The sequence below is a fragment of the Somniosus microcephalus genome, chromosome 25 (genome assembly GCF_052327205.1).
Source record: "Somniosus microcephalus isolate GS21.2 chromosome 25, FLI_Smic_1.0, whole genome shotgun sequence".
NCBI classification, from domain to species: Eukaryota; Metazoa; Chordata; class Chondrichthyes; order Squaliformes; family Somniosidae; genus Somniosus; species Somniosus microcephalus.
In genome coordinates, this window is record NC_141011.1 from 12,394,913 (window position 1) to 12,422,911 (window position 27,999).

The 27,999-nt window shown below is 43.6% G+C and overlaps 1 protein-coding gene across 8 annotated transcripts in view; it reads right to left on the minus strand.

Annotated features, from left to right (window-relative positions):
• The window catches only part of cep104 (centrosomal protein 104), a 326,262-nt gene that overhangs the window by 244,638 nt on the left and 53,625 nt on the right, over positions 1 to 27,999 (minus strand). For all 8 annotated transcript variants that reach the window (XM_085966835.1, XM_085966834.1, XM_085966831.1 and 5 more), the window contains 2 exons: positions 24,269 to 24,490; positions 19,472 to 19,639 (listed from right to left, as the gene is read on the minus strand). In XM_085966835.1, the coding sequence (XP_085822961.1) occupies positions 19,472 to 19,639; positions 24,269 to 24,490 (390 nt within the window). The remainder of the gene's footprint in view (positions 1 to 19,471; positions 19,640 to 24,268; positions 24,491 to 27,999) is intronic.

A 27,999-nucleotide genomic window follows, 5' to 3' on the forward strand; every position in this document is an offset into this window, starting at 1 on the left:
CGGGACTACCGTACCGAGAAATGGCAGCCTGGAACTATTTGCACACGACTAGGACCGCTAATGTATACCGTGGACATTGGAGAAAGCATAATAAGGCGCCATGCTGACCAGATCATAGAGTCATCCGAAAAAGGACAACCTACACCACCACTCTATACGCCTAGTGATGAAGCAGAGATACCCATAGTATCTACCTCCGATCCGGTGATACTGGAACCAGATGAACCCGACACTGGCATTGAAGCCGAATCGACCTTGCCAAAAGAACCTACTACACCACCGAGGCGTTATCCGGACCGAGTCAGGAAGCCTCCAGAGACTGAATTTGTAATTGATTAACTTCAGCAAATGTGTATATTATTGTTCTTGTAAAAATGTTATTTAATGATTACTTAAAATGTTATGTACTATTTATCTAAAAGGGGAGGAATTGTAGTGTATGTACCTTTAAGAGGAACTATGTTTTTGAAGCCCCTGTATACTGTAGTACCAGTAGTGACCACTCGGGTATATAAGCCTGTGTAGCGTCTTGTGTGGTTAGTTCACCTCCAGACTTTGTTCAGTAAACACTTGTTAAATCAACTCCTGCATTCGGTGTCTCCATTAACACATGGATCTAACAATGGGAAATGGGATTAGAGTAGATAACCTCAGTTGAAAAGGAAACAGTCTCCTATCCAGTAATTATGATTCTACCACCTTCCCAAATTGCCAGAGGTAGATCTCCAATAACATCGAGGGGGAGGGGGGGGTTATAGAAGAAGAGAAAGTGTAGAGAAACAATACATTGCTGCATTTAGTACCCCTTCATTATTCTGAAAGAAGCTGGTGTCACTACTGACGGTAGCAATACTTCCTGCTACCAACAAAAAGAAAATCCCTTAATCTAGAGTAAAGGCAAAGCCATTCATGTACTGTTTGGACCGTCTGTAGGTAGTCAATACAGACAGCTGGTGTTCAAGACATTTATCACCACTGCTTCATTTTAATAATTATTAGTCCAGTGATCAAAATGGAGGAATAAAATTTGTAGCATAGCTCCACCAACTGTTGTTACCTGGCAGAATGCAGGCAGTTTAAAAATCTGCCAGTAAATGCATACAAATACATTACAGCAAAATCTGCCTCAAGAGACTTATAAACAGGTCATTTCGAACAAGTTCAAGTTTTGCTGAACAAGTTTTTACCAGTGACGCACTCTCTGTACAAGTGGTCTCTTAACTTTTTAAATCACAAGGGATATCAACCTCAGTTAGAAAGTTACATCACACTTTTTATACTGGCCTGATATGAAATCTGTGCCTTCAGCTACAATCTGTTCTAAGACCAGGATTGACCTGTTTTTATCTTGAAGGAAATAAATAACTGCTGAGTTTTACAGAACAAGGGATATATCAACTAACCCACTTGAGCTGCTGATGTTAACAGTTAATATATCATTTTCATTTATGCATGCTATGTCCTGTTTGCAATGACAATGCATACACACAAACCACAAAAGGGGTGGCAATTACAAATTTACTCTTCTAACAAATAGACGCAGTGAGCCACAGGCCAATTTTACTATGCACCACTTAAAGAAGGGGAAAAAGTGTATTTGTGCAATCACACGTTGCAACAAAGCGAGTGATCACAACAAAGAAAACCAGCCTGTTTTAGCTCGTCAGGTTCCAGCTGCCCTGAAGCAAGTCTTGATGTTGTTTGTTGTCAAGTTATTTGAACGGACAGGTTGGGGGGGGGGGGGCGGGGGGAAAAAGAGGAAAGAGGACAGGATCAGGGTGGAGTTGGAGGGAGGGGTATCACAGCCCAGTCCTCATCTATCTAAATCCAAACACCATACACTCATACTTCCAGCAGGGAGTGGGAAATGTGGTAGATTTTTCCACTCTAGCCCACAGCGCCCCACATCCAAGATTCATTCTGCACAGGCCGGGAGTTGAACCTAGAATCTCCAGGTATGCGTGGCCTAGTGCCGTACAGGGTAGTACAGTTATCAATTTAGCTAATGTCTGTTGCTTGTGTGTTGTAGCAGACATGGTATGACCGAGTTAACTTTTTAAGAGTAGGAAACAAATGATTGAGCATTACTCAGTGCCTGCGCTCCAAAGCAACAAACGCTTAACTGTCCCAGCTGATCAGTAAATCCAACAGCCTTCAAATACATCATTCTGGGAAGTAATGGATGAAAACACTCTCCCACTGAGCTTCGGCAACACTGAATGTTACAAAGAGTGTTTGAAAACAAGTCACTTTTTGGAAATTAAATCACACAATTTAAAGACATCCTATAAGTTCACTGTAAACAAAATCTTTAGATGTTAAAGACTGATAGGATGTGAACTAAACAAATAACAAAATAGAAAAATGGCAATGTTCAGACAGAATTAAGAGTTTGCTGGAAGGAAGTGGGAATTTGAATTCAAGACAGAATGTAGATACAGCAGCAGCAGTAAATTAGAGAATAAAGTGGAGACTTTGGAAACTTGGCAGAATTTAGCCCAGATATCGATAGGAGAGCTGCTCATTGGTAACTGGCTTACCATAGAATCAGAAGTTTACAGCACAGGAGGCCATTTGGACCAATCTGTCTGTGCCCACTCTTTGCGAGGGTAATTCAAAACTAATCCCACTGTTCTGCCCTCTCTCCATAGCTTTGATTACATATTCCATAGCTTTGATTACATATTCCTCTGCTTCAGATGTTCATTCACATTTCCCTTAAGAAATGTAATGGTCTCTGCCTTAACTAGGCTTTTCTGAATACAAACCGAAGACCTTAAGTGGAACAAAGCTAGAACTACAAAATATGCAGCTGTGATGGGATACTAGTTCCCAAAAGGAACAGTACACTAAGGGGCTCAATCGTTGTTCCAGCTTTCCAAACTACTCAAACAATAATTCAATTCAAAACAGCCCAAAAATCTAGCCAATGTTCATTCCATGCACTTTTCAGGCGTTGTGCCACGCTGAATCAAGTTGGGTTGGTGGTGGAAACAATGTCACCAGTATTTTCACTCCTGGATTAAGTTAAAATTATATTTTGATAGACTTTCAGCAAATGATAGGAACAGGCTGCCTCATCAGCTTTTGATTTGAGGTAGAATAAAAACAAGTTTCACAGAAATCTTTTGTGGAGGCCACTGTGAAGCCAGCACCAGGTCCTCATCATCTTCCAGCCAAAGCTCCAAACTTGGTCAGTGTCTAGACAGGGTGTATTTGTAACAATCAGTAATAATACTACTACAAATTCACAATGGCAACGGGCCTGTGCCTTCTCTCATTACAGAACGCTTTGCTTTTGCCTACTACTGTATATCGAACTTTCCCCTCCCTTTCTTCAGGGATGGGAAGAGCCACAATTTCACCTTCCCACAGCCTAGTCCCTCAAGAATAGCACAAGAAATAGCCATTTGCCACTCCCTAATGAATTTCTACCAGAAGTCGAACTAGACAGCTGGTATTAGCTGTGTTATTGAACAGAAATTTCATCTGCTTTTGGTAGCACATCATTCACTAAAATGTTACAATTCTTACTGAAGGTATTGTATTCCTAATCCTTCCTGTACTGCTATTTACAACAACTCACATTTATATAATGCACTTATCGTAACAAAACGTCCCAAGGCATTTAACAGGAGCGTCATCAAAAAACAAAATGTGACACCGAGCCATACAAGGAGAAGTATGGGCAGATGACCAAAAGCTTGGTCAAGGAGGTAGGTCTTAAGGAGCATCTTTTGGAGGAGGGAGAGGTAGAGGTGGAAAGATTTAGGGAGGGAATTCCAGAGCTCAGGACCAAGGCAGTGGAAGGAAATGCTGCCAATGGTGGAGCAATTCAAAAAATCAGAGATGTTGAAAGAAGCCAGAATTGGCAGAGTGCAGAGATCTCGGGGGATTATAGGGCTGGAGGAGATTAGAGATAAGGAGGGGAGAGGCCATGGATGGATTTGAAAACAAGGATGAGAATTTTAAAATCATGGCGTTGCTTAACTGGGAGCTAATGTAGGTCAGCGAGCACAGGGGAGATGGGTGAGCAGAGTTTTCGATTACCTCAAGTTTATGGAGGGAAGAACTAGAGGCTGGCCAGGAGTGCGTTGGAATAGTCAAGACTAGAGATAACACAGGCATGGATGAGGGTTTCGGCAGCAGATAAGCTGAGGCAAGGGTGGAGACGGGCGATGTTACAGAGGTGGAAATGGACGGTCTTGTAGATGGAATGGATGCGAGGTAGGAAGCTCAACTCATGATCAAATATGACACCAAGGTTGCGAACAGACTTGGTCAGCCTCAGACAGTTGCCAGGGATGGAATTGGTGGCTAGCGAACGGAGTTTATGGCGTGAACCGAAGACAATGGCTTCAGTCTTCCCGATATTTAATTGGAGAAAATTTCTGCTCATCCAGTGCTGGATGTCGGACAAGCAGCCTGGAAGTATAGAGACGGTGGAGGGTTCGAGAGAGGTAGAGCTGGATAACACCAGCGTACATGTGAAAACTCACTCTGTGTCATCGGATGGCGTCACCGAGGGGCAGCATGTAGATGAGAAATAGGAAGGGGCCAAGGATAGATCCTTGGGGGACAGCAGAGGTGACAGTGTGGGAGCAGGAAGAGAAGCCATTGCAGGTGATTCTATGGCTACAGCTGGAAAAATAGGAATAGAACATAAGAACATAAGACGGAGGAGCAGGAGTAGGTCATTCAGCCCCTCGAGCCTGCTCCGCCATTCAATAAGATCATGGCTGATCTGATCTTGGCCTCAACTCCACTTCCCTGCCCGCTCCCCATAACCCTCGACTCTCTTACCATTCAAAAATCTGTATCTCCACCTTAAATATATTCAATGACCCAGCCTCCACAGCTCTCTGGGGAAGAGAATTCCAAAGATTCACGACCCCCAGAGAAGAAATTCCTCATCTCCGTTTTAAATGGGTGCCCCCTTATTCTGAAATTATGCCCCCTAGTTCTAGATTCCCCCACGAGGGGAAACATCCTCTCAGCATAAGAACATAAGAAGTAGGAGCAGGAGTAGGCCATACGGCCCCTCGGGCCTGCTCCGCCATTCAATAGGATCATGGCTGATCCGAATCTAGACTCACGTCCACTTCCCTGCCCTCTCCCCGTAACCCCTAATTCCCTTATCTGCTAGGAAACTGTCTATCTCCATTTTAAATTTATTTAATGTTGCAGCTTCCACAGCTCTCTGGGGTAGCAAATTCCATAGATTTACTACCCTCTGAGTGAAGAAGTTTCTCCTCATCTCAGTTTTGAAAGGGCAGCCCCTTATTCTTAGATTATGCCCCCTAGTTCTAGTCTCACCCATTAGTGGAAACATCCTCACCGCATCCACCCGATCAAGCCCCCTCACAATCTTATATGTTTCAATAAGATCGCCTCTCATTCTTCGGAACTCCAATGAGTAGAGTCCCAACCTACTCAACCATTCCTCATAAGTCAACCCCCTCATCTCCGGAATCAACCGAGTGAACCTTCTCTGAACCGCCTCAAGAGCAAGTATATCTTTTCTTAAATATGGAAACCAAAACTGCACGCAGTATTCCAGGTGTGGCCTCACCAATACCCTGTATAACTGCAGCAAGACTTCCCTGTTTTTATACTCCATCCCCCTTGCAATAAAAGCCAAGATTCCATTGGACTTCCTGATCACCTGCTGCACCTGCATACTAACTTTTTGTGTTTCATGCACCAGGACCCCCAGATCCCTTTGTGCTGTAGCACTTTGCAGTTTCTCTCCATTTAGATAATAACTTGCTCTTTGATTTTTTCTGCCAAAGTGCATAACCTCACACTTTCCAACATTATATTGCATCTGCCAAATCTCTGCCCACTCACTTAGCCTGTCTATGTCCTTTGCAGGTTTTTTATGTCCTCCTCACTCACTGCTTTCCCTCCCATCTTTGTATCATCGGCAACTTGGATATGTTGCACTCGGTCCCTTCCTCCAAATCGTTAATATAGATTGTAAAGAGTTGGGGTCCCAGCACGGACCCCTGCGGAACACCACTGGTTACTGATTGCCAGCCCGAGAACGAACCATTTATCCCAACTCTCTGTTTTCTGTTAGATAGCCAATCTTCCGCCCATGCCAGTATATTACCCCCAATCCTGTGATTTTTTAATCTTGATCAGTAATCTTGTGTGTGGAACCTTGTCAAATGCCTTTTGGAGGTCCAAATACACTACATCCACTGGTTTCCCTTTATCCACCCTGTATGTTACGTCCTCAAAGAATTCGAGCAAATTTGTCAAACATGACTTCCCCTTCATAAAACCATGCTGACTCTGTCCTATTAAATTATGTTTATCCAAATGCTCTGTTACTGTTTCCTTAATAATGGACTCCAACATTTTGCCAACCACAGATGTTAGGCTAACTGGTCTATAGTTTCTGGCTTTTTGTCTACTTCCCTTCTTAGATAAGGGTGTTACATTAGCAGTTTTCCAATCTGCCGGGACCTTTCCTGAGTCCAGGGAGTTTTGGAAAATAATCACCAATGCATCCACAATCCCTACCGCCACTTCCCTCAAGACCCTAGGATGTAGGCCATCAGGTCCGGGGGATTTATCCGCCTTAAGTCCCGTTATTTTACCGAGTACCATCTCCTTAGTGATTTTAATCGTGTTTAGCTCCTCCACCACCCCCCCTCCCCATTGCCCCGTTTGTCCAGTGTTGGGATATTTTTAGTGTCCGCTACTGTAAAGACTGATACAAAATATTTGTTCAGCGTCTTTGCCATCTCCATGTTCCCCACCACTAGTTTCCCGGTCCCATCCTCTAAGGGACCAACGTTCACTTTAGCCACCCTTTTTCTTTTTATATAGCTGTAGAAACTCTTGCTATCTGTTTTTATATTTTTTGCTAGTTTACTTTCATAATCTTATCTTCCCTTTCTTAATTAATCTTTTAGTTATTGTTTGCTGGCTTTTAAATGCTTCCCAATCTTCTATCCTCCCACTAGATTTGGCTACTTTATATGCCCTTGTTTTCAGTTGGATACTATCCTTTATTACTTTACTAAGCCACGGATGGCTGTCTTTTCTTTTACTCCCCTTTTTCCTCAGTGGAATATATTTATCTTGACAGATGTGAAATATCTCCTTGAATGTAGACCACTGCTCTTGTGCCGTCTTACACTTTAATCTGTTTTCCCAGTCCACTTTAGTCAATTCTACTCTCATACCCTTCATAGTCTCCTTTATTTAAGCTCAGTACGCTGGTTTGAGATCCAACTCTCACCCTCAAACTGAATTTGGAATTCAACCATATTATGGTCACTCATTCCAAGGGGATCCTTTGCTAGGACATTTTTTATTAATCCTGTCTCATTACACAGGACCAGATCTAAGATTGCCTGCCCCCTGGTTGGTTCAGTTACATACTGCTCAAGGAACCCGTCCCTAATACACTCTATGAACTCTTCCTCAAGGCTGCCATGCCCAATTTGATTAGTCCAGTCAATATGAAAGTTAAAATCCCCCATGATTATAGCTGTTCCCTTATTACAAGCCCCAACTATTTCCTGATTTATACACCGACCAACAGAGTTGCAACTGTTCGGAGGCCTATAGACTACGCCCACTAGTGACTTTTTCCCCCTTATTTTCCTTATCTCCACCCAAACTGTTTCACTATCCTGATCCTTTGACCCAATATCATTTCTGACTATTGCAGTGATTCCATCCTTGATTAACATAGCAACCCCACCTCCCTTTCCTTCCTGTCTGTCTTTCCTAATTGTCAAATACCCTTGTATGTTTAGTTCCTAGTCATGATCATCTTGCAGCCATGTTTCCGTAATGGCCACCAGATCATACCCATGTGTAGTTATTTGTACCGTCAACTCGTTTATTTTGTTATGAATGCTGCGTGCATTCAGATAAAGAACTTTCAAATATGTTTTCTGACAATTTATTCCTGCCTTTACCCCCTTTACTACGTTACCATTATAAATTCTGTCCCTTCCTGACACGTTCTGGTTTTTAATTCCCCCACTGCTACCTTGCTCTATTGCCTTCTCTGCTGTCATTTTTATTTTTCGCTCTCTTAAAACCTCCCCCCCACTAATTAGTTTAAAGCCCTCTCTACAGCCCTAGTTATTCGATTCGCCAGGATTCTAGTCCCAGCACTGGCCAAGTGAGGTCCGTCCCAACGGAACAGCTCTCTCCTGTCCCAGTACGGAGGCCAGTGTCCCAGGAAGCAAAACCCATTTCTCCCACACCAGTCTTTGAGCCACGCATTTAACTCTCTAATTTTATTTACCCTAGCCAAATTTGCACGTGGCTCAGGTAGTAATCCAGAGATTATTACCCTTGTGGTTCTGCTTTTTAATTTGGCCCCTAGCTGCTCAAACTCCCTCAGCAGAACCTCTTTCCTTGTCCTATCTATGTCGTTGGTACCAACATGGACCACGACAACTGGATCCTCCCCCTCCAAGTTTCTCTCCAGCCCAGAGGAGATGTCCTTAACCCTGGCACCGGGCAGGCAACACAGCCTTCGGGACTCTCGCTCTCGGCTGCAAAGAACCCTATCTATCCCCCTAACTATACTATTCCCTACCACCACATTTCTTTTGACTCCCCCCACTTGAATGGCCCCCCGCTCCACGGTGCTGTGGCCAGGTTGCTCATCCTCCCCGCAGTCCCCGTTCCCATCCTCACAGGGAGTAAGAGCCTCAAACCGGTTGGACAAGAGCAAGGGCTGCGGCTCCTCCAACACTGCCTCCTGGATCCCCGTACCTGCCTCACTTCTGGTCACGCCATCCTGACCCTGGCCACGGACTACATCTGAATTAATTAATCTAATTGGTGTGACCACCTCCTGAAACAGAGTGTCCAGGTAACTCTCCCCCTCCCTGATGTGTCTCAGTGTTTGAAGCTCGGACTCCAGCTCTTCAACACGGATCTACCCTGTCAAGCCCCCTTCAGAATCTTGTGTGTTTCAATAAGATCACCTCTCATTCTTCTAAACTCCAGAGTATAGGCCCAACCTGCTCAACCTTTCTTCATAAGACAACCCCTTCATTTCCGGAATCAACCTCGTGAACCTTCTCTGTACTGCCTCCAATGCAAGTATATCCTTCCTTAAATAAGGAGACCAAAACTGTACGCAGTACTCCAGGTGTGGTCTCACCAACGTCCTGTACAGTTGTAACAGGACTTCCCTACTTTTATACTCCATTCCCTTTGCAATAAAGGCCAATATTCCATTTGCCTTCCTAATTACTTGCTGTACCTGCATGCTAACTTTTTGTGATTCATGTACAAGGATCCCTCTGTACCTCAGCATTTTGTAATCTCTCTCCATTTAAAAAATAATCTTTTTTAGTTTTTCTACCAAAGTGGATAACCTCGCATTTTCCCACATTATACTCCATCTGCCAGATTTTTGCCCACTCACTAGCCTATCTATATCCCTTTGGAGATTCTTTGCATCCTCCACAAAAATTTTCTTTCCCACCTATCTTTGTATCATCAGCAAATTTGGCTACATTACACTCAGTCCCTTCATCCAAGTCATTAATATAGATTGTAAATAGTTGAGGCCCCAGCACTGATCCCTGTGGTACCCCACTAGTTACAGTTTGCCAACCTGAAAATGACACATTTATCCCGACTCTGTTTTCTGTTAATTAACCAATCTCTATCCATGCTAATATATCACCACCAACACCGTGAGCCAGGCAAGTGTAGTTCCACCCAGCTGAATGATGGTGGTGAGGCGTTGGAGCAGACTTGTGGTCAACCGGGTCAAAGGCTGCAGACAGGTCAAGAAGGGTGAGAAGGGATAGTTTACCTCTGTCGCAGTCAATTAAGAGGTCATTGGTAAGAGTGGTTTCAGTACTGTGGCGAGGGCAGAAACCTGATTGGAGGCATTCACCAAGGAGTTCCGGGAAAAATGGGCACAGATTTGGGAGCGGACGACACATTCAAGAACTTGAGAGGAAAGGCAGACTGGAGATGGGGTGATAGTTTGTAAGGGCAGAAGGGTCAAGGGGTGATGACAGCAGATTTGCAGGAGGGGGGGACAATACCCGAGGAGAGAGAACAGTTAACAATATCCACTAACATGGGAGCCAGGTGCTTTGTACAGGAAACTTTGGTTTATCCGGAGGTTAACTGTCCGGAATGCTCGAACCACCGGCAAAAATCAGGAGCCGTTTCGTTAGTTTTTTTTCCCCCCACCTGTCAGGCTCTGCAAGGTCTCGCTGAAGCTGTTGCTAAGCTACAGAGACGCTTGCAAGGTACGGCCGACTGTTTAGAAGCTGTTAGCAACAGGGTTTGTTGCCAGATACGGAGCCGTATGTTTCAACATTAGCGCTGGTTTGTCCGGCAGTTTTGATGGGACGGCAACAGCTCGGTCCCGTCGGTGCCGGATAGCACAAAGTTTCCTGTATGTGATGAACTACAAAGAATGAAAAAGATCACGTCCAAAGAAACTAATCAAAATTCTTCTGCATTTATTCAATCTCCATATATTAAGACAAGTAGTTATACCAGAGTGGCACAACACTGAAGTCTTGATTCAGAAGACCCAAGTACTAAGCAGAAGCACAGCAGAACCAAAGCCCACCATTCTTATTCCAAAGAAGAATAAACTTAGAATAGCATGCAATTTACTCCACATAGTTGGAATACAAACAGGATCCAGAGAAACCTTGTATATTTCAGTCCATGAAATGGCCATTACATGGGCTGAATGGGAGTTTACCTTTCTCCAATACCCCTGGGTGGCAGCAAAGCACAAGAGCACACCCCAGATAATGTATTGTGGCTGGTGATGGCTGAGGGATAAATGATGGCCTAGATACTAAGAGAACTCCGGCTCTTCTTTGGAACGTGCCATGGGATATTTTACCCCCACCCGATAGGGCAGACAGGGCCTAAGTTCAATGTCTGATCCGAAAGGCGGCACCTCCAACAGTGCAGCACTTCCTCAGTACTACACTGAAGTGTCAACTTAGATTATGTGTTCAAGTCTCTGGAGTGAGGCTTGAACCCACAACCCTCTGATTCAGAGGCAAGAGTGCTACTACTGAGCAACATCGGACACCCAAGCTGAAACTTCAGTAGTTCCGTGGTCAAAAGTTTGAGACCAAGCATATTATGCTTAGAAAGCCACTCCTTTGAATTTCAGGGCATAGCCTGTGAAATAGTGACTGGACTCTTTCCTGACATAAGAACATAAGAAATAGGAGCAGGAGTAGGCCAATCGGCCCCTCGAGCCTGCTCCGCCATTCAATAAGATCATGGCTGATCTGATCCTAACCGCCAATCCACTATCACAGAACCATCTCCTGAATCTAACAGAATTAGACACACGAAATAGGAGCAGGATCAGGCTACACGGCCCCTGGGCCCGCTCCGCTACCCACAGGGCCATGACCGATCCGAACCTAGACTCATGTCCAAATTCCTGCCTGCTCCCCGTAACCCTTAATTCCCTTTACTTCTAGGAAACTGTCTATTTCTGTTTTAAATTTATGTAATGATGTAGCTTCTACAGCTTTTTGGGGCAGCATATTCCATGGACCTACCACCCTCTGAGTGAAGTAGTTCCTCCTCATCTCAGTTTTGAAAGAGCAGCCCCTTATTCTAAGACTATGCCCCCTAGTTCTAGTTTCACCCATCATCGGGAACATCTTCCCCGCATCCACCCGATCCGACCCCTTCACAATCTTACATGTTTCAATAAGATCGCCTCTCATTCTTCTGAACTCCAATGAGTAGAGTCCCAATCTACTCAACCTCTCCTCATATGTCCATCCCCGGGATTAACCGAGTGAACCTTCTTTGTACTGACTCGAGAGCAAGTATGTCTTTTCTTAAGTATGGACACCAAAACTGTATGCAGTATTCCAGGTGCGGTCTCACCAATACCTTGTACAACTGAAGCAATACCTCCCTATTTTTATATTCTATCCCCCTAGCAATGAAAGCCAACATTCCATTGGCCTTCTTAATCACTTGCTGCACCTGCATACTAACCTTTTGAGTTTCATGCACCAGGACCCCCAGATCCCTTTGTACTTCAGTACTTTCCAGTTTCTTGCCATTAAGATAATAACTTGCTCTACGATTTTTCCTGCCAAAGTGCATAATCTCACACTTTCCAGTATTGTATTCCATCTGCCAAATCTCTGCCCACTTACTTAGCCTGTCTATGTCCCCTTGCAGGTTTTTTATGTCCTCCTCACTCACTACTTTCCCTCCCATCTTAGTATCATCTGCAAACTTTGATATGTTACACTCGGTCCCCTCCTCCAAATCATTAATATAGATTGTAAAGAGTTGGGGACCCAGCACTGACCCCTGCGGAACACCACTAGTTACTGATTGCCAGTCTGAGAATGAACCATTTATCCCAACTCTCTGCCTTCTGTTAGATAGCCAATCCTCTATCCATGCCAGAATATTACCCCCAATCCCGTGATTTTTTATCTTAAGCAATAATCTTTTGTGTGGCACCTTGTCAAATGCCTTTTGGAAGTCTAAATACACTACGTCCACTGGTTCCCCTTTATCCACCCTATACGTTACTTCCTCAAAGAACTCCAGCAAATTTGTCAAACATGACATCTCCCTTCAACTGTGCATCTGATGAAAGAAAGTCCAATTCATCCTAAAACCGTCAGCTGTAATTCCTCTTTGGAGTTTCTATATGTATATTCTAGTCTGTAATAATCTTGAGTATATTCCTTTCTCCTCATTCCTCTTCCTTACAGAAAAAGGTACAATTGCATGGGTAAAACTCACTACTTTTGGGCTACTTGGTTGATTTTGCTGGTTAAAGGGAATGAAACTGTAACCATTTCGATATATCCTGCCATATATTGCGAGACTCACTAGGGAAGAGGACACAGCATCATTGAATGCAATAAAAACTATTTGGGTGGAAGGGCGGGGGTGGTCACAGTCAGCCAACTGAACCAGGGACAGAATTTCTCAGCTGAAGTCAGTTCCTCCTATACATCACCGTTGATAGTCAAGTTGTAACCATTTACTTTCCCACATTACAACAGTGATTACGCTTCAAAGGTACTTTATTGGCTGTAAAGCGCTTTGAGGCGTCCGGTGGTCGTGAAAGGCACTATATAAATGCGAGTCTTTTTTTTTTTAAACTTAGCACTCAGCTGACAATATGCTATAGATGGTGACCCATATACTATAGATTGGTGACTTCTCTCACTTCGGTTTTCAATTTTTCTCCCCTCGCTTCTTGCCAAAAGGCACCAACTTGTGCTGAGGTATGGCTCCATGGCTGCCAGCAATCCTATGGTCATTCTTCACATGAGTTTCACAGCAAGGTTCAAGAACCTATTTGGCCTTGGGGCCATCACTGTCAAGCCAGATCCTATACTCCACATTTTACCACCGGGGCACCAATGCCAAGTTATTTGACGCCACACTTACAAATAATGGTCAATGGATAGCGATAAAAGTGCAGGAATCCTGGCTGAACTTTCACCGTCATAGTCCAAATATGTTGAGGCCATCTGCAGCAGCCTAACTCAGATGATTGGCCTGGTGAAGTGTTGTGCTGCTGGGAGTTGGGGTGCAGAGCAAAAGGGTAGGTCGTCAGAGGAGGCAGTTGGTTGTTGAGAAAAGGAGTCTGTAATTGATCTCAAAATCAAGGGTAATTCTGGAGCAGGAAGAGGATTTAGCTGTGGACAGGAAATGCTGTATTCTTTGAGATAGTCAAGCCAGGTCTGGTGGTGGTCAACCAGGCCAGGCAAGCACACACAAGTTTTGGCTTTCAGACTTAAAAGTACAAATATATGAACTGTAATTGGCAGGATCAGCAAGGCTGGGATACTACTGTGGCGACTTGGAATGGCCTAGAGCAAAGAGCTTAGGGAGTTGCTGAGCAGTTCAACAGAAGCAATAGTGTCACAGTATTATGTAAGCATTCATTTGACTGAGCTATTCCTGCCTCTTCCCATTTCTTAAAGGCATCCATGGCTTTATTATTTAATACCATCTTTACTTTTCTTAATGGTTTTCTTTGCAGGGATTTTTTTTAAACAAAAAAGCAACTACCCTGCCAGTGACAGAATCACTAAATTAGCATAATTTATCCTGTAGAGCAGAAAAATTAATTTTACAACCAGTTAAAAAGCCATCAGTCTAAATGTTTCAAGACAATTGCATGCAATGAACACTGCGCGGGAAATTTATATTCTTATTAAACAAACTTAATTTTCACGTCCATAAAGTTATCATTGCAGGATGTGTCTGAAGGGATATCAAAATCAACACAAAAAAACTTATAATTATATTAGGAAAAAGAGGGTGGTTAAGAGCAATGTGGACCCCTTAAAAACTGATAATGATGATATTATAAATTCAAATAAGGAAATGGCAGACATGTTAAATAATTACTTTGCATTGGTATTTACAGTACAAGAGGATAGCATGCCAGTCACCCCAAGGAAACCAATATTTAATCAGGGACAGGGACTCACCAAAATTAACATAAGGAAATTAATAGTAATGAAGAAAATAATGGCACTAAAGAGTGACAAATCCACAGGCCCAGACGGTTTTCATCCCAAGATTTTAAAGGAAGTAGGTGAGAACATTTTTAGATGCCTTAACTATGATCTTCCAAAGTTCTCTCAATTCAGTAACCATCCCTTTAGATTGGAAAATTTAAGAAAGGCGAGAGGGGGAAAGCAGGGAATTAGACACCGGTTAGCCTAACATCTGCTTTTGGGAAATTACTAGAGTCTATAATTAAGGATGAAGTGACTGAACAACTTGAAATTTTCAGCTGATCAAAGAGAGCCAACATGGATTTGTGAAGGGTAGGTCATGCCTGGTGAACCTGACTGAATTTTTTGAAGAGGTGACTAAGGTAGTGGACAGGGGAATGTCTATGACTGTTATTTATATGGACTTCCAGAAGGCATTTGATAAAGTCCCTCATAAGAGACTGTTAGCTGAAGTTGAAGCTCATGGAATTGAGGGCAAATTATTGACCTGGTTAGGGGATTGGTGGAGCGGCAGGAGACAGTAGAGATAATGGGCAAGTACAGGAAACTCTATTATCCGGCACCAACAGGACCGGCGTGGTGCCGGTTTATCAAAAAGTCCGGATTAGAGAGAGATATAGTTAAAAGGTACGAGAGCGCCGTACACAGCAACAAATCCAGGCTTCCCTGTGTGCCGGAACTCTGGCCACAAGATCCAGGCGTCCCTGTTGCTTAGCAACAAGCGCACGAACCCCAGTTACACGGCCACAGATCCAGGAACTGCCACTAATATGAAGTAAAACTTACCTGAACCTACTCCTGAATTTTGCCGGTTAACAGAGTTTTCCGGTTATTTAGGTGTCGGTTAAAAGAGAGTTTCCTGTACTCTAATTGGCAGGATGTGACTAGTGGCGTCCCACAGGGATCTGTGTTGGGGCCTCAACTATTCACTGTATTTGTTGACGACTTAGATGACAGGCTAGTGAGCCACATATCCAAGTCTGCCGATAACACAAAGATAGGCAGCACTGCAAGTGGAAGCATCAAATTAAAGATATTAATAGGTTAAGTGACTGGGTAAAACTGTGGCAAATGGATTTCAATATAAGCAAGTATGAGGTCATCCACTTTGGACCTAGAAAGGATACAGCAGAGTACTTTGTAAATGGTGAAAAGCTAGAAGCAGTGGAGGTCCAGAGACTTAGGGGGTCCATGTACAAAGATCATTAAAATGTCATGGACATGTACAAAAAGTAATTAAAAAAGCTAATGGAATGCTGGCCTTTATATCTCGAGGACTAGAAAACAAGGGGTTAGAAGTCTTGCTGCAGCTATACAAAGCCCTGGTTAGACTACACCTGGAGTACTGTGAGCAGTTCTGGGCACCACACCTTAAGGTGGTTATATTGGCTTTAAAGGGAGTGCAGCTTAGATTTACTCGAATGATACCTGGACTCCAAAGGTTAAATTACGAGGCGAGATGACACAAACTAGGGTCGTATTCCCTAGAATTTAGATGATGATTAAGGGGAGATTTGATCAAAGTTTTCACGATATTAAGGGTAACTGACAGGGTAGAGAGCGAGCAACCATTTCTGCTGGTTGGGGAATCTAGGACGAGGGGACATGGGCCTTGCTCTAATTTTGGGGCTTTCAGGAGTGAAGTTAGGAAACACTTCTACACGCAAAGCGTGGTAGAAGTTTGGAACTCTCTCCTGCAAGTGACAGTAGCTGCTAGATCGAATTGTTAATTTTAAATCTGAGATCGATAGATTTTTGTTAACCAAAGGTATTAAGGGATATGGGGCAAATGGGAGTTAGGTCACAGGTCAGCCATGATGTCACTGAATGGCAGAAAACAGGCTCAAGGGGCTAAATGGCCTACTCCTGTCCCTATGTAATGTCTGGCAAGAAAGTGCAAGTGAGGAGGATTGAAACTGGGTATTTTGACACGGGGGAGAAAGAGGGAGAAGTCCGTTATTTGGAGAGTGGGAAAAAAAAAGGGCACCTGTACTTGTCCACAAACGCTGAACACATTTTGATTAGCATTGAGGAAAGCAAGTACTCTGCTGCCCTCTAGTGGCAATTCTGATACATTTAGTCTACATTGCACCAACTAAATATGCAAACACTTCACTGTTCTTTCTTCAAAAATAACAACTTTCTCCCTTCCATAATATTTCCCAAGCCACACACCATCCCTTTCATGGGGCAGACAGGTAATCTGCTTCCAGACAACAAATATCCATCAGCAGGTGTACAAGAACTGCCTGAAATAAATTATCCTTGGATTTCTCACTCCCTCGTGCCCCATGGGGATGTGGCCGTCTTCACTCAGCACCTCCCTCAATTCACCGTGTGGAGAAGAGGTCACAAACCCATATTCAATCCCTGCCATGATGCAGCAGGTTGGAGCTGCAACCTGCTACCCAAACAACCATCCAGTAATTTTCCTATGACTTACGTTTTTGTTTTTCAGAATGGAAAGTGCAGTTCAGAATAAACAGAGACCTTCACTCATCAGTTATTACCTGTTGGGGCTGGAAGCTACAAACCAGCCAGCTGATCGATAGCCTCAGATGGTGCACGACAGGCAGTCTGCTTCCAGACCAGTATTTTGTTTCAATCTCTATAAGGTTTCTTTCTTCCTGCTTGGTTTGTACAGTGATAGGAACCATGGGGGCCATGAACCTCAGAGCCACTCTTTGCCCACTCAGCACAAACGTGTCTCAGGGCAACGTCCTCACTTTCAGTACAAGGTCACAATCTACCTTGCATCAAGCATCACAGCGTGTGTGTGTTATAATTGTCCAAAATGCTGCTGGGGTCTCAGCAAGTCAGTCTGTGCACTCAATCACCACAGTAATTATAAGAGGCAGAGCCGAGGAGCAAGGGAAATGAACACACAGGTAGAGGCGAGGTCTAGACTCTCAATTGACAGACTTCTTGGGTGGCTTGAAGATTTCTTGATTTAAAAGCTCAGTTTGCCTTTGATACCAATACAGTGTCTATTCTTGTGTCGGAGTAGTTGGTTCCATCAAAACTCAACTCTTATCTAATTTTATTAAATAAACAGTAATTTGCTACTATTAAAAGTGTTCGGGGAGAAATTGGGTGGAGCCGCAAACGGGGCACCAAGCTCGCCTGGGCGCCGGATTTAGCGCAGCGTTTGGAGCAGTAGCAACCGCCGGAAATTCAGCTTGAACGCCCCAAGAGGGACACGGGGCGAGGCTCGAGGCGCTCCGCGTCCCTCTTAGGGCGCTGAAACTGAATATCGCAGCGCAACGTGCCGCAGCGCCACACGCTGCGGCACGGCGTGCTGCAGTACTGCAGGCCTTCCTCCCATTCTTAAGGGGGAGGGGCCTGCACCAGCGCGATCGGAGATCGCGAGTGCCGGCAAAAGAGCCCGGCACCGAGGAGAAGTGCCGGGCTCTCGGAAAACAGCCGGCACTGCCGCGGGGGGAGATCAGGAGGCCGGGGACGGAGGTGCCGGCAGGCGGCCGCCGGAAAAAACGGCCGCCCCGCACCTCCACCTTAATTTGCGCCACTGCCGCCACAGGAAGGCCCCGTGAACCGGGCGCGATTAGCGAACAGCGCTACAGAGGCAGTCGCTGCCAAATATCGAGATCGGGGTGGTAGCGGGGCGCTGCGCACACCGATGACGTCATCGGAGGCGGCGCAGCGCAACAGGTTAATGCCGCCATTAGCGCCCCAACTAAATATCGCGGGAGGCGCGGCCAGTGGCGCTAAAGCCACCGAGTGCCCTCTTTAGGCGCTAACTGGTGGCGCAGCCCACCGAATTTCTAGGCCTTCATGTTGTATTTTGGTCAGCATTACTCTGTGACTGCCACAGCCTTACAGCTCCAACTATTCAAGATGTTGCTTTCATCCATAAATCCCTGCATGGCTGTGCTTCACCATATTTTCCAATCCCCTCCAACTCTAGGTCAAACGCTTCATTCCTCTGACTCTGGCCTTGTGTGCATCCCCTCAATCCACATCTACCAAGAGTTGGCAGAGTTTCCAATCACCACAGTTCAACTCTTTAGAACCCCCTCTCTAAACCTCTGTCTTTAAAGACCAAGTCAAAACCCAGCTCTTCAATCTAGTCTTTGGTCACCCCGCCTTCCTTGCTTGGCATCTATTTTCATCACGCCTCTGTGAAGCAGAGTGTAATTTTTTTTATATTAAAGACGCTCAAAATGCAGAGTTATTTAAAAATAGTTTCCAACCAGTTTCTAGATTCATCTGCCTGCATATTTTTGTTGTCTAGATCTCACAACTTAAGACAATCTTTGTCTGAAGTACAAATTCGGATGCATGTTTACTTTCATCTACATTAGTACAAAGTCATGGCCAAAGTCAGATACAACACAAATCACACCCCTGCATTAAATCTCTATTTTTCCCATCAAACAATTCCTGACAAATAGAAGGACTTGATGCAATAGGTAAACAACTACCTACTTCCTAGTTTAAAATATCAACTTTTTGTAAGTTGTAGCTCTTGAAATAGATAAGCAGTAGAATGGTAAGAAAGTTAACTCCCTTGATAGCTCAGTGAGTTTATCCAGTAAACAGCTCTGACCTGTACAGACTAAGAAAGTCCCAGGTTGAATCCCTTGTCTACACGGAGTTAGCTGATCTCAACCTCAGCAGTGTTAAGGGTGCTACAATAGCCCCAGGGAGTGAACAAAAAGACAAAAATTTGAGTTCCACTCCTGATCACTACTCCTGTTGGAAGTGCGTGTGTAAATGTTGGGGAGGAGAGTTTTGTGTCCTGCTCCATGAATAGCTTGCTGACATTGTCTATGATCACATGTAAATAATGGCCACTTGCTAAATGTACAGGAAGGCAGCTGCTGCTTCTGGAGCCATAATCCAAGCAAGGAGTCGACATCTTCAGAAGGGAGAGGGGAAATTTGGTGAGCCAAAAAACAGGTTTAACAAGAGAAAACATACATTGTCTATGCAGTACTTACAGATGACACTTTGTCCTTAATAGCTCTACGAACAAGGAAGATTGCTGCTTTCAACATATTCTTTAGCTCATCCTTGGGTATACCATCAGGAACAGTGGAAAGTTTTTTATACACAGCCAACAAAGCATCTTCTCTGTACGACCAAGTTTTAGAATAGGCACCAGCCACCTATGACAAACAAAATCATAAACAATTTGAAAATTACACTATTCTTGCTTTCTGTGCCTATTGCAGAAATCTTCTGCATAATGGTCTCCGTGACCGAGGACATGGAACCAATGGGCTCCTTTGCTGGCGGTTGACAACATTGGGGGTCATGATGTTCAAATACAACATGACTGTATGGGACAGGCTCAAAAGCTGCTCTTTTCCAGCCAGTTTTTTTCATATGCTGAATATGGTCCTTTATAGGCAGCTGGTCAGCTGACAACTTGGACTTCTGTCTCTTTAACTGGTAAGCTGTTGCAAACACACCTGTTTGAATCCACTTCTATGAGCACTGATTACAATGCAAGGGCAAGTGCCCCAAAGTCTAGGGCTACTCTGGGAAGAACAAAGTAATCATCCCAGAGTTGGATCAATGCAGACGATGGTCAGTATCAGTCCCAGTCCAGAGGTTGGTCTGTGGGGTGTGGCAAGGCCCCAAGAGCCCTGGTGCATTCTATCCAGCTTGTGCTGCTGGAGTCTCAAGCTGTGTATCTGAATTTTGGGGGGGGGTGGGGGGGGGGGGGGGGGGGGGGGAAGAAACTCTGTCCAGTACTTGAATTTCCCTGTGATCTGAGAGCAGCTCTTAATGCTTCATTCAACCAGAAGTTAACATTTTAGAGGCAGTTATTCTCCTGCAATGATTTTGGCAATCTCCAAGACCCAGAGCGGAGTTATTTGCCAGGCCTAACACATGAAGGAATGGAGTAGATTAAAGACACAACAGTTGCAAGACAAGTACAGATTGGAAAGGATTTTCAGCCCATCTTAGTTCATCCTCCAGAAAGACCATACAACCCCTTCCCCAACCCCTTGCAGCATCTATTTTTTTCTTCAAATGATTGCAGGGTTTTTGCATCCACTACTCTGCCCAGGAGTCCATTCCATGTTAATGATCCTTTGCTTCCATGACATTAGTTCTAAATTTGCCTTTTACTAGCTTGAACCTGTGTCCTTTTGCCCCATCTTGCAACTTAGTTTGAAATAATATTCCACTTTGAAATAATATCTCTGAATGTCTCCCTTGTTTCTCAGTGATCAGAACTGAACACAGTACTCAATACTAGTACACTATAATTTAATCACTACTTCCTCTGACTTATACTTTACTGTTTTGGCTATAGAATTCAGCATTCAATTTGCTCTGAAGTGGTTAGACATCGAGTGCCCACTAAGGCTACCAGACTTCTTTCAATTATCATCCTTAGCTATTTCAGCACCATTTATGGAGTACATCTATTTTTTTCTTCCAACATGCGGTATGGTACACTTTTCCGTATTAAATTTTCTGCCATTATTCATAGAATGACAGCACAGAAGGAAGCCATTCAGCCCATCGTGCCTGGGCCAGCTCTTTAGTGGAGCTATCCAATTAATCCCACTCCCTTGCTCTTTCCCCATAGTCCTGTAATTTATTTCCTTTCAAGTATTTATCCAATTCCCTTTTGAACATTACTATTGAATCTGCTTCCACCACCCTTTCGGGCAATGCATTCCAGATCATAACAACCCGCTATGCAAAAAAAATGTTTCAGGTCACCACTGGTTCTTTTGCCAATCACCTTAAATCTGTGCCCTCTGGTGACCGCATCTTCTACCACTGAAAACAGCTTCTCCTTATTTACTCTATCAAAACCCTTCATGATTTTGAACACCTCTCATCAAATCTCTTCACCTTCTCTGCTCCAAGGAGAACAACCCCAGCTTTTCTAGTCTCTCCACATAACTGAAGTCCCTCATCCCTGATACCATTCCAGTAAATCTCTTCTGTACCCTCACTAAACTAAGGCCTTCTTAATATGTGGTGCCCAGAATTTAGCACAATACACCAGCTGAGGCCTAACCAGTGCTGCTTTTGTACTCGACGACTATTTATAAAGCCATGGATCCCATCTGCTTTTTTTAAAAAAAAAACACCCTTCTCAACTTGTCCTGCCACCTTCAAAGATTTGTATACATACATCCCCAAGTCTCTGCTCCTGCACTCCCTTTAGAATTGTACCATTTAGTTCATATTGCCTCTCCTCATTGTCCCTACCAAAATGCATCACTTCATACTTCGGTGTTAAATTTCATCTACCATGTGTCTGCCCATTTCACCAATCTGTCTATGTCCTCCTGTAGTTTGTTACTATCCTCCTCATTGTTTATTACATTTTCGAGTTTTGTATCATCTGCAAACTATGAAATTATGCCCTGTATACCAAAGTCCAATTTAATATATCTCAAAAAAAGCAGTGGTCCAAATACCAACCCCTGGGGACCACCACTCTATACAACAACCATTCATTCACCACTACTCTCTGCTTTCTGTCCTTTAGCCAATTTTGTATCCATGTTGCCACTGTCCCTTTAATCCCTAATTTTGCTAACAAATCTATTATGTGGTACTTTTGTCAAATGCCACCATCAATCCTCTCCATTACTTCAAAGAACTTGATCAAGTTAGTCAAACACTATTTGCCTTTAACAAATCCGTGCTGACTTTCATTTATTAGCCCATACTTTTCTAAAAGATAATTAATTGTGTCCCGGATTATTGTCTCCAGAAGTTTCCCCACCACCATTAGACTGACTGGCCTGTAGTTGCCAGGTTTATCCCTCCTTTTTTTTTTTGCAATCCTACAGTCCCCTAGCACCACCCCCATTTCCAAGAAGATTGTGGCCAGAACCTCTGCAATTCCCACCCTTACCTCCTTTAGCAACCGAGGATGCATCCCATCCAGGCCAGGTGACTTTTCCAATTTGAGGACTGCCAACCTTTTACATACCTCCTCTTTATCTATTTTTATCCTATCCAATATGCCTACTGCCTCCTATTTTACTGCTACATGTTGGCATATGGAACCCAGTTAATTCAGCTTCTGAAAGGTGTTCATGTTTAATTCATTCAATATAGGGAAAAAATATGGTTGGTATCATTGGAGAGCGAGAGCACGAGAAGATTTCCATTTTGGTCCCTAATCGAACTCTCTCTCTTTGCCCCTCTTATTCCCTTTTTTAGATCTCCTCTGTACTTTCTATATTCAGCTTGGTTCTCTACTGTATTATGAACTTTACAATTGTCATAAGCCTCCTTTTTCTTTCTACCACTTAAATTTTTGCTCAACTCATTTTGTATTTCCCCCAAGATGATTCCACAGAATCAGCTCTTCCCTCACCCCCCAGTTTGGTATTATTTACAAAATTCATCAATTTGCATAGTGTTTCTGAATCAAAGTCACTGATGCAACTTAGAAACAACAGTGGTTCCAACAAACGATTGTTGGGATGTTCCACTCAGGAAGCTGTGAATATCCAATGCCAGAAAGGCTCAGTGACACTGAGCACATTTTAACATTTTGGCTGTTGGTGCCAGCCAGTTTTAAGAGCTATAAATCAGGGCCAAGCTCTAAGGGCTAGATCTGAGAAAATTGGCATTCATCATGTACTGCCCCAATTTTCAAAAACTCAATAAAATACAATAAAAACAATCAAATTGAGTAGAAAGCAAATGCAGACTCTGATGACACTGATAAGAGTCAAAGACCACAGAAAAGCTGCCAAACCTTTTCCTTGGTGCGGAACCATGACAATTAATTATTGGATTCCCGGAGGGGAAAAAATGTGGACATGCTTAGAATGAGTGAACAGAGCTGGTGGAAAGTTATGGCATGAATTGTGAAAATTTAATGGTATATTGTTGAGCTGGATTTTAACACAGAGAAAACCAATTTAAGTACAGTATAAAGAAATGCAAAATGGCTTAATCAGAACCAAAGATACTGTTTCCAAATTCCATACCGCTCCCCGGCTATTGCCGCAGGCTGAATCAGACTTTTCTTAGCCTTGGCGTCCTATTCTACTCCGAGCGGAGCTTCTGACCTCATATCCTCTCCATCACAAAGACCGCCTACTTCCACTTTCATAACATTGCCTGCATCTGCCCCTACCTTAGCCCATCTGCCGCTGAAAACCTCATCCACGTTACCTCCACACTCAACTATTGCAATAATCTCCTGGCCGGCCTCCAGTACTCGACTGTCTGTAAACTTCAGCTCATCCAGAAGTCTGCTGTTGGATTCTATTCCCCAATATACAGCATCATACTCACCTATCACCCATCCTTGCTAAGCTACATTGGTTCCCAGTTTCCAAACACCTCCAATTTAAAAATCTCATCCTTTTATTTAAATCTCTTCATTGACCCTCCATCTCTATGACTCCCCCTACAGCCTTATAAACCTCCCTTGAACGCTCCATTGCTCGGATTCTGGCTGTTTGGGCATTCCTCCATTCCCCCCCCTTAATTTTTTCTACGTTAAAAAGGTGCTTTACAAATGCAAATTCTTGTTGAATGCAATGCACAACTGCTCAGGATATGCATAAACAGAGGAAAAAAAACATTTTTGCAATGGAGAAAATAGGGAACCTACTACTGGCAATGAGGAATAAATTCAAAATCAGTCTTCCGTCCTCTAAAGGAAGGAGATTTCATAAAGGAATATTTCTTGAAGTCTATAATCATTAGCTGCTTTTCCTCTAAGTGACAGCCAATATCGTACGCATGTGTATGCTGAACAAATGAAGAGTTGCTGATTTTTCCATGCTTACCAGAGCCTCTCCAAATAAGTCAATGGCAAAACTAGCTTCTCTGAAAGCTTTCTCAGTTAGTGGTTCTGGTTGTCCAGTGATTCCACCTCTTGATGTAGGTGAAGTGTCTGTGCTTACTGCAGTCAACTCATTAACTTCTAGCTGGGGGACGCTGTACAATTCTGCCGGTTTGCGATGAGCTGGTAGTGGTCTCTCATCATAGGGAAGCATGCTAGTATCCGGCTGAGGAAGGACAAAAAACAACAAGTCAGAATTGTGGCGATTAGCTCCAGACAGGTTTCCCAATTGGTTGCAGAATACACATCGCGGATGGAGCACTCTGCTCCGCTCAACATGCATGGTCAGGTTAATTATATGGACCAAATCTTCTTCTGGAGTCAAATCAGCACTCGCCTGTCAACAGGCCATTCCTGTTTTGACAGAAAAATATCAAGTTGGTCAAGTTTTGCCATTCAATTAGTTAAAAACACAGCCATGGAACTTGTTTGTGACTCTTTTCCCCCTTCCCAGTTGCTTCCACCCATATATTAGAATTCACAAATTTAAAGAAACAACAGGATGGCAAAGAGATGAGAAGGGGAAAAAAAATTACAGGAAACTTTCGATTTACCGGCACCTAAATAACCGGAAATCTCGGTTAACCGTCAAAATTCAGGAGTAGGTTCAGTTAAGTTTTATTACTTGCCTTCCTCGATCTGTTGCTGTGCAAGGGTGCAGCTGCAGCTGTTGCTAAGCTAGAGACGCTTGGAACTTGTGGCCATTGTTCTGAACCTGAGTAACAGGGTTTGTTGCTTTATACGGAGCTCTCAGCTCCGTATCTTTTACTATAGCTTTCGGTTATCCGGAATTTTTGATGAACCGGCACCGCGTCGGTCCCAGATAAAAAAAAAGTTTCCCGTAGTGAGCACATGTTTAGGGTAACTATTTTTAGTTGCAAAGAAGAAATATTGCAGGAAAGGTCATTTTTCAATCTTGGTGCATAAGGTAAAAATAAATCAAGAGCGGGAAAGAAGAATTTCCTTGGAATATTTGACAATCTATATTCAGGATTGTATATAATAGCAAAATACTGCGGATGCTGGAAATCTGAAATAACAGAAAATGCTGGAAATACTCAGCAGGCCAGGCAGCATCCGTGGAGAGAGAAACAGAGTTAATGTTTCAGGTCTGGGACCCTTCATCAGAACTGGAAAAAGCTGGAGGGATAATTATCTGAAATCGAGTCCGGCAGGCTGTAAAGTGCCTAATCGAAAGAGGAGGTGCTGTTCCTCGAGCTTACGTTGAGCTTCATTGGAACAATGTAATAGGCCGAGGACAGAGAGATCACCGCTTCACTCCCGCTCTGATCTCTCTGTCCTCGGCCTGTTACTTTCGATTCGGCACTTTACAGCCTGCCGGACTCAACATCGAGTTCAACAATTTCAGATAATTACCCCTGCCCCCATTTTTCATGCAGTATGATTTTTGCCACTCCCGTTTGCAACATTTTATCTTTCCTAAGATGTTCTTTCAATTCCTTCCTCCCCTCCTAACCCCCTCCCCGCCTCCCCCCACCCCCGCACCTGCTTAATATCTATTACATCTCCAGCTTTTGTTGTTATTTCAGGATTGTATAGTTGCACTGCAGATTGGAGCCTCAGTGCCTTGAGTGGCAGGACACGGTCCACATCTATAATTCCCACAAGGCAAGTTCTCAATCTCAGTCATACTGTCTGATCACATATGGACAAGAGCACTAGCCCAGTGCAAACAGAAGTGAGATGGAAGGGGAGGACTCCATCGTCTCCAGTGGCAAGCAGAAAATCTAGCCTCATTCTTCCAGTCCACAGCAGCCACTTAAAGCACCACTAGGAGAAGCCAGAGAGTAAGTCACTTGCTTGCCCTCAGTCAAGCTAATGATTAGGGCATGTGATACGGTACGACAAAAATTGGCGAAATGTTAAAATTGCAGACAATTACAGGACACTTTTGTTGCAGTTCCATTAGCTTTCTCACCTCACTGGTACTTCAATTTTAAAATGAGTCGGCTTTAAAAGTGCCAGTGTTTCTGCCTTTCAGCCCACACAAGAGTGAAGGAAGTTTCCAGCTGGTTACCGATATACCTCGTCATACAATCAACAAGCACTCACCTCATCAAAGCTACTTAAAATCAGAATTTAAGTGTGAGTAAGCGGACTGAGGCGGGCGTCAATGGTACAAGTAGCTGCTACAATAATCAGCTAGAAACTTCACTGACTTGGGTAGGCAGAACACTGACACTAAAAATATAGATTCATAGAATAGTACAGCACAGAAGGAGGCCATTCAGTCCATCAAGTCTGCACTGGCTCTTTCGAAGAGCAATCCACTTAGTCCCACTACACCGCTCTTTCCCCATATCCCTGCAATTTTGACCCTTCAGGTGTTTATCCAATTCCCTTTGAAAGCTACTATTGAATCTGTATCCACCAGCCTATCGAGCAGTGTATTCCAAATCCTAACCACTCGTTACATTAAAAAGTTTTTCCTCATGTCGCCTCTCCTTTTGCCAATCACTTTAAATCTGTGCCTTCTGGTCATCAACCCTTCAGCCATTGAAAACAGTTTCTCTTTATTTATTCTATCTAAACCCTTCATGATTTAAACACCTCCATCAGGCCTCCTCTTAGCCTTCTCTGCTCCAAGGAACAACCCCAGCTTCTCTAGTCTATCCACGTAACTATAATCCCTCATCCCTTGAGCCATTCTAGTAAATCTCTTCTGTACCCTCTCCAAAGGCTTCACGTCCTTCCTAAAGTGCGGTGCCCAGAATTGGACACAATATTCCAGTTGTGGCCGAACTAGTATTTTATATAGGTTTAGCATAACTTCCTGGTTTTTGTACTCTCTGCCTATTTATAAAGCCCAGGATCCCATGTGCTTTATTAACTGCGTTGTTGACTTTTCCTGCCACCTTCAAAGATTTGTGCACAGAGACCCACAAGGCCCCTCTGTTCTTGCACTCCCTTTAATTCTTCTATTTAGTGTGTATTGTCACTCCTCATTTTTCCCACCAAAATGTATCACCTCACACTTTTCTGCATTGAATTTCATCTGCCATGCGTCTGCCCATTCCAGCAGCCTGTTTGTGTTCTCTAAGTCTATTACTATCTTCCTCACTGTTTACTACACTTCCAAGTTTCATGTCATCTGCAAATTTTGAAATCGTGCCCTGTACCTAGTGTTGCGAAGGGGTGGAAAGTTTCCAGGAAATTTCCACGGGAAGTTTAGCTTGGGAATTTTGCCCAAAAAAGCACATGCTAGCATAATATTGTTTTTTTTTTGTATTTCTTTCATTTTTTTCCCCACAGGTCCTCTCTTAAAATTACTCAGAGATGGAATCTTAATTATTACAGAATTTCTTAATCAATATATGTTTATCTTCTTACTTGGCTTGTTTTAATAATTACAAGTTTTGTGTGTGACGGTGAACAAATGTGTCCTGATTGGTTGGATGAGTGATTAGCTCCCTCTATTGGTGATGTAGCATCATGCGTGCACAAGTCATGCTTCCATCACATGGCGCATCAAGAAAAATTTACTCACCCCGCTGCAGTCCTGCTGATCGACCGCAGTTCGACAGAGACGAATGCCCTTTATTTCTCTGCATAGAGCAGTGCCACGTTTACCGTTGGATGTGTGGAAGCATTTTACCCCAGGCATTAAAGGTGGAAAGACTGTGTACATGTGCAAACACTGTACAAAGCCATATG